The sequence below is a fragment of the Danaus plexippus genome, assembly GCF_018135715.1.
Source record: "Danaus plexippus chromosome 9 unlocalized genomic scaffold, MEX_DaPlex mxdp_24, whole genome shotgun sequence".
NCBI lineage: Eukaryota > Metazoa > Arthropoda > Insecta > Lepidoptera > Nymphalidae > Danaus > Danaus plexippus.
In genome coordinates, this window is record NW_026869847.1 from 30516 (window position 1) to 37862 (window position 7347).

Genomic DNA, 7347 nt, shown 5'->3' on the forward strand with positions numbered 1-7347 from the left:
CTTATCTTTACAGTCTTTAGGCATTTGGGAGTTATCATTGCAATGCAGATGAGATAAAATAATAGCAAATCTATCTCTTGGCATTGTTTTGCAAATAAGTGCATTGTTGAGATCAGGTGCTGAAGAATAATGGTCTCTCCACGCCGGACGAGTATTGTAACCCATAAAAAAATTCTTACCAATAAATGTTAGGAGTTCCTCCTTTTTTAGGTTTAATACTTTGCCTCTCTGAATAGCATAAAGGTTACTTTGGTACACAATATTATCAATAATATCTTCAATCAAGACTAAAAATATATCAGTTGGGGTGCTACAGTGAGCAAAATCGTCTTCTACTACTCCAGTATCTAGAACGTATTCCGGTATGATTGTATCTAGGTCCCTCTTTTTCCATTTGCGGTTTGGTTCGGGTAATCGCTGATTAGTTTTGAGTGAAGACGTATTTGTAGACGGTAGATCAGTCTACAGACTAGATCCAGGTACATCTAGTGTACACACTAGATCCAGGTATTGGAGATGTTGGTACCTGATTTTTAGGGCACTCCAATTCATCTTCTCTTGAAGGCGATGATGGTGGAAATTCGGTAGAAATATTTTCTAGAGCTCTTTCAAAAACCTGATCGAAGCCTCTTGGTGAGGGTAGTTGAATATTTTCCACTTCATCATCGGACACACCTGCATCAGAGTCTTCGTCACAATCCGGAATCTCTTCTAATAGCAAGGCTTCAATGAGAGCAATATTGTTTGTAATATCCATCTCAATGGCTAAAACAATAAAAAATAGCTCAGAACAATAATTTAAAAAAAATTAACAAAAACATTCATTTACGATAAAACAAAATACCCACATCATAGAGTATGTGTTTTATGAAAGCCCATACTTTTTTAGACTATAATCACCTGAAGGTACTTTTAAGTCCACATAAGTTTTTATCAAATATTCATATAAAATAAAGTGGAAATACGTTATAACAGCTTTTATAATTGTAGTCTGTGATATAAACAACGTAGTTAGTAACAAAAATAGCACTTACCTATGATATTCTATTCATGAAACTTTTTCAATCACACCGCACAGGAAAGTGAAAAAATGTGCGACAAGTTGTAACTCGTTACTCAAATTCTTCGGCAATGTCGCGCGGTATAACAAATAACGCGCTGTGATTGGCTTACGGAAACGGTACTCTAAAGGATCGTCAGTTGTAGTTAACATAAAGTGATTTCGTACTTAAGTTATTAGACGAAAAATGTGGCGGTACTTTTAAGTACCGTAAGGAGGGAAAGTGTTAAATAGCAAATTAATATACATATCACTTTTTCAGAGATGAAACAAACCGGTACACAAAAATTAACAAAATAAAATAGAAGTAATTAAAGTTCGGAGTTGATGTTCTTAAACTAATTCACACAATTTAAGTGACGTGTCGAGCCGCGTGCCGCAGCTCACACCCCGCGGGTCAGCAGAGGCAACGCGAGGACTCTAAGGCGCTACCGATGTATTGAGTCGTTGACCACCAGTTCTTTGAATTCAATAGAAAACCTGCTGAGTAGCAACAGTGAGTTGTGAACTAACTAAGTCGGGTTCCGGGAATAAGACAGCGGACACTCGGTATTCAAAGAACGTATAATATAAGAGTAGTGTTGGTGCGGAGGTCACAGGTCAGTGGTCCCCTAGAGGCGGGTGAGGTGATGGTGCGGGCCGGCCAGCGCGTGCTCCAGGTCCCTGCGGCGCGCGGCGAGGCGGCCGTGCAGGTACCGCGCCACGCCCTCGCCCGCCCACGCCTGAGAGTAGAATGACGACCGCCGCTCCTCTTCAGGGTTCCCGCCGCCCCCGCCAGCGCCGCCGCCGCCCATGGTCTTGAGGTCGCGGGACTGAGATACCAGCCACTTCTGGATGAACTGCTGCGGGTCCTTGCTGAAGCTCAAGAAGAACTCCCGGTTCGTCTTGAGCTGGTTGATGGTGTCCACCTGCGAAAACACGAGGGCTGTAGTGACGGCTACCAGTGACCGGTGACCGGTCTCCGGAGACTCACCGTCTCGTGTATCTTGGAGTCGAGCCCCTGTATCTCCTGCTGGTTGGCGGTGCTCATGAGGAAGCTGTTCATCTGCGCCTTGAGCGTATCGTCGACCTCGACGTCGATGTCGTAGCAGGCCGTCTGCTTGGCGTCGTGCGGAGGTTCCACGGAGATGAGGTGGTTGATGACGATGGGGTCGGGCGCGTGCAGCAGGGCCCCGAGGCGCGCAGGGACCTCGGCCAGCTTCATGCGCGCGCAGCCGAAGATCTGCTCGAGGTACTTGTCGCAGACGACGTACTCGCGCTCGTGCGGGTCCTGCAGCTTGTGGGTCTTGACGTACTGCCACAGCGCGTTGACGATGACGGGGCGAGCCTGCGTGTGGACGCCGAGAAGCCGCGCCAGGCGCGCGTCCAGCTTGAACTGCAGCGGCTGGTAGTCCAGCAGCAGCAGGATGGTGCAGCGCACGTTCTTGTAGCCGGGCCGCTTCACCTGGAACCCGTCCGTCTCTTGGGTGGTGAGCGTGCGGTGCCACTCCACCAGGTGGTTGTCGGGTCCGTACAGCTCCTTGTCCAACTCGATCACCAGAGACTTGAAGAACGACGAGAATTTGCGTTTTACCTGCGGAATGTAACACTCGTTGTGACTCCATGTGACCGTCGACCGCTAGCGACCGCTCTAACAAGTTTATGTAAGAATCCGACGCGGACCTTATTTGGATCATTTTTGGAGTCGTCGAGGAGACGACCTTCCACTCTGAGTTCCCAGGAGGCGACCGCGTTGTCGCCCTGACCTGAAATGTAAAAGGATTCGAGTGAAGTAGAACCATGAAGTCTGCGTGACGATGCTTGTGCCTGGAGTCTCACCGGGATAAAATGTGTTGGATATGAATATCCGCAGCTTCCGCTTCTGCTTCATGGGTCTCTTAAGCGCCTCCTGTATGTCGAGCCTCTTCCTCATGATGGTGGCGTCCAGCTTCCTCTCGAAGGCCAGCAGGTCCATGTAGGCCTGAGACTCCGGTACGAGGTCGCGCACCTTCTGCGGCAGCACCTTGTCCGCGAGTCGTTTCTTCCGCTTGCCGGCCGCCACGTAACCCTCGCTGAAAACGAACCGGTGACGACTAAGTAGGAACACGGTCGAGCGTTCACCTACATCTGACCGGGGATGGTGTCGTACCCTCCGTAGTGTGTCTTGTGTGGCGGCGGGAGAGGAGCGCGTTGGTCCGGTGGTCGCTTGACAGAGGGCGCGGGCGCAGGCGGGCGGGGGACGCCGGGCGGAGGTCCCGCGCCGCCCGGGTACTGAGCGGGCCCGCCGGGGCGAGACACTCCCACTGACACCGGACCTGCGCCCGCCGGCGGGGGGGTGAACCCGCTGCGGGGCTGAAACGACACAAACAATACTTTATACTATGGAATACTGAATGGATTTGCTTATATGTTTTATAATAATTAAACAATAGTATGTTAAGTGAGGTATCCCGTATCATAGCATCCATCCATAGGTTCTAGAATCAGATATCAGTTGACATCATAATGGTGTAGTTGTCTTAATGATGTCTGTTACCTCCAAGTAGAAAGTTTTGTTGTGGAGTTAATTGTAAAAAAATATGTTTGTTTTAAACATCAAACTGAATAAGTTTTATAATAATACATTAACTCAAACTCGCTCTTGTGTATCTTTTAAAGCCTAAACAAAACATTGGTCTCATCAAATGTCTCTTTTTCTATTTAAAAAAGGACATCACAAGAATATATACATCGTCCACAGTAACCCCGGTTACAATATAGACTTAATAAATTAAGCTATGATATATATAACAGTCCATCATGCGTCTATGAACATTCACACCTTCACTACTCTTAAGTGTTATTTGTTAATATTTTAAGATAGACACTATCATTATATATTACTAGACACTAGTAGACACCACACACACCTTATCCTGTCGTGTCAAAGGTATCACTCACACAAGGGAGCCGGGTGATGTGATATAGTTCATTAAAAAACCATAGATAGTGGATTTCAACAATAAATTCCTTATTTTCAACTTATATGTATAACTCTCATTAATGCAAAAAAGCAATACAATGTTACTTTAGAATTATATATGTTCATAAACAATACTGAAGGTGTGCGCTGTGAATTCTATCTGAAAAACTGAAAGACAACTGTCAAATAACTGATTTTTGTTTAAAGATTGAAGTAACCTTCTTATGCAACTGCCAAAGAAGTTGTGTTAAATGTTTAACACAAGAGGGAGGGAGAAAGAGAGATACACAAATGTAGAAATAAGGGAAAAGAAAGAGAGTAGGTCGGTACATTCCAAGTACATGTGCATGGTATTCTTGCTTTGCAGCAAAGTCAACAATGTGAGTGAGGTAAATTTCATATCGTTGTTCGATATTAATTCATTTCTAATATTCAATATTTTTTTAGTTTTACTTGATATATACACATCTAATACAGCAGTATTTTATTTTCGAATATAGTGGATAATAATAGTTTACAATTACAAAGTTTCAATTCTTCCAAGCGAGAGGGTTCACACACTATTTTTATAAATATGATTATTTTATATTTTCCCCACAATTTCTTTATTTCTTTCTTTCTTAAGAACTTTCTTCTGCTAATAACAAACAACAAAAAAAGTATTGCAATCAGTCCAGCCATGTCTGCATTATGTTGTGACTGAGGGAAATAGGATTTATTTTTATACATGGAGATGACATCTCTCTTAGTAGGTTAGCATCTCTCTTGTAATTGAAATGAAAACAGGCAGACTGTGTTTTTATAACATTACAATACAAATCTTATAAATTGTTCAATTTTGTCATTGTCTGTATATTTTATAAAATGTTGTTGTGAGTCATTCAAAACATGACTCCAGCATGGAGACGACTAGAACTATCTATATGAATGATAATTTTCCCTTCCACATTTATAACTTTACTGTTTATATTTTATAAACCAATTGTGATATTTCTTAGTTTATAGGGTCAAAAACTTTACATGTTATTTTTAGTGTTGATAAAGTCTAGTGAGTAAGACAGGAAAAATATTTTTTTATGGAACTAATATACATATGAAATAAGATTAACACAAAAACAGTTATATTTATGGTTTGAACTACCTTAATCACAACCTATAATAATACTTTTGCTAAATGCGTACAATACGGTTTTATATAAATACAACACGTACAGGAAAAGTAGGGCCAGCATAAGGACGCGGAGGCATCGGCGAGCCCGGTGGCTGTGCGGGCCCAGGATAACGCTGTTGAGGCGGCATGGACCCCGCAGGCGGCGCCGGGCTCGGCCCACTCGCAGGGAATCGTTGGGCCATCACTATTCACTGAATTCTAGTTAAAATCAAAACAATATTCTTATAGTACTAAATGACACTTCATTGTATGCTGACACAATAAGTCAATTCCATTCATATAATGATGGATTAATTTTCAGAAACTAATTATAAGTTCAATGGTGGAAGCTTAAAATTTGAACTAGTAACTTGTTAAATATTAAACAGGTGGAAGTTAAAAGTATTTGATATAATTATTTAGATTTAATACGCTTAGGACGCCATTATGACAGTTGACATTGGCATGACACAGATTAAAACTACAATATTAAATATTGAGCATAGATAACAGGACTCACTAGACACTAAGTACCCTATTACATGACAAATGTAGTGAAAATTAGTAGATGAGGAATAAATTTGTACGATACGTACATATATGGTTTTGGAAATGATTAATTTATTTAATAAATTAATATATATTATTAATAGTCTTCGTTTAAAGAATATACTAAGTTCTCCCTTACCAAATTACAAAACGAAAAATCTTTTTTCTTTTTCTTTCTGACAATATCAAAGAGTACCTTCACAGTGGTTTTGCGAAATCCACCGGAGTGGATCAATAAAATATTTTAATAATACTTTTCAATTATTACATTAAAGACCATACCATCAAGGTAAATAAATATTACGAGCTCACTAACGAACTCAAAAGAGATAGGTTCGTTGTGGATTTGTACGCGGTAGAAGTGGGAGCGAGAGGTATAACGGTTAAATTACTCTACAACCTTCTAAAAGACTTGGGCCTATCCAGAACTAATATCAATTAATTCTTGGAACGTACTTCGAAGGCAGCCCCAGTAGGTTCTTTCAAATTTGGATAGGTAGAGAGAGGAGCTTGGACGGTTGAGGTGAGCGTTTAACGAGCGTTAGATAGGGACCCGTTAAACCAACACCTGGGTCGCAACCTTCAGGGACTGTTGAAGCTCCTCTACCTGCAACGCGATGGACCCGGCACCCGCAAAGTGAATCCTTTGAATGCTAAAAGTTTTCGTCTCATATTCATCTCTGAAAATGAATGAATGGAGTACCTAATAAATAAATTTTAATTTCACGTATCGATAGTGTTTCCGCTACAGTATGGAAAGGAAACAATTAAACTTTGAACATGTGAACCAAACACGTATGTTAAATATACATATTTTTAATGATTGTCACAAAGTATTTTGAGTCTCACATTAGCCAAATAACATATTGATGTGCATATTGCAAATTTTACGCTTAAACAAATGGTTTTCTGATTTCCAGTCAAAGAGAATCACTTTAGAAGACTCTTTAAAATCCTTACTTATTTTCAATTTCATATATTAATAGCAATTCTAAATGGAAACTAGTTGAAGCATTATTGATTTAAGATGATAGGAATGAGGTACGTGGCTGTCACCGCGTGCCTCAGGGGGCAGCGGCTTTTGAAAGGTTCTGTAAATTCTGTCACACGTCGTGCAGAAGATATATCAAATGAACTTAATTTGTTTAGGATATAAAGAACATTATCCTTAATTGTTTTGTTAAAACTAAGCATTTAATGTATTTATTGATATTTGATAATTTGAGAAACAAACAATTTTTTCAAATTACATGTATAAATTAACATATATTTATACATAGGTACTGTAATATACATTTTGGGTACATATATTTATGCAGAGATGCATCAGTCCATTAGTTTCAGATGTGCCAAGATCCCTGATATAGAGGTATTACCCATTATTTAGGAGATATGTTCCTGATTACCAGTTAATTCAAATACCCTTGGGATCCTCATAAGTATATACTACATTCCAGAGTATAAATCTGCTCATTGTCAAAATTTAATTAGAGCGCTATTCCCTTCGTCACATTGTTTGAGCTCTGAGGCAGATGTAGCGGAAATGTCATGAAGAAAAATTTCCCAGATATGTGGTCCACGCGCCTGGGGATTCGCTTCTTGATGTATTTTTAAAGCAATCCAAGAACAAGAAAGCCTTTGAGAACA

The 7347-nt window shown here is 40.8% G+C and overlaps 1 protein-coding gene across 1 annotated transcript; it reads right to left on the bottom strand.

The window, feature by feature from the left end:
- Positions 1–1605: 1605 nt before the first annotated feature.
- LOC116767437 (brahma-associated protein of 60 kDa) lies at positions 1606–5626 on the bottom strand. Its single transcript, XM_061527243.1, has 6 exons — positions 5214–5626; positions 3189–3391; positions 2879–3111; positions 2723–2805; positions 2034–2633; positions 1606–1968 (listed from the first exon to the last, which is right to left on the bottom strand). The coding sequence occupies exons 1-6, from the start codon at positions 5352–5354 to the stop codon at positions 1672–1674; spliced, it is 1557 nt and encodes a 518-aa protein (XP_061383227.1). The 5' UTR covers positions 5355–5626; the 3' UTR covers positions 1606–1671.
- Positions 5627–7347: the final 1721 nt, after the last annotated feature.

Bases quoted from the DNA above. Each gene is read 5' to 3' on its own strand.
- LOC116767437 (XM_061527243.1), bottom strand. From the start codon at position 5,354: ATGGCCCAACGATTCCCTGCGAGTGGGCCGAGCCCGGCGCCGCCTGCG. The intron at 2,806-2,878 runs GTGAGACTCCAG...TTTACATTTCAG, and splicing joins ATCCAACACATTTTATCCCG to GTCAGGGCGACAACGCGGTC. The intron at 2,634-2,722 runs GTCCGCGTCGGA...TACATTCCGCAG, and splicing joins CCAAAAATGATCCAAATAAG to GTAAAACGCAAATTCTCGTC.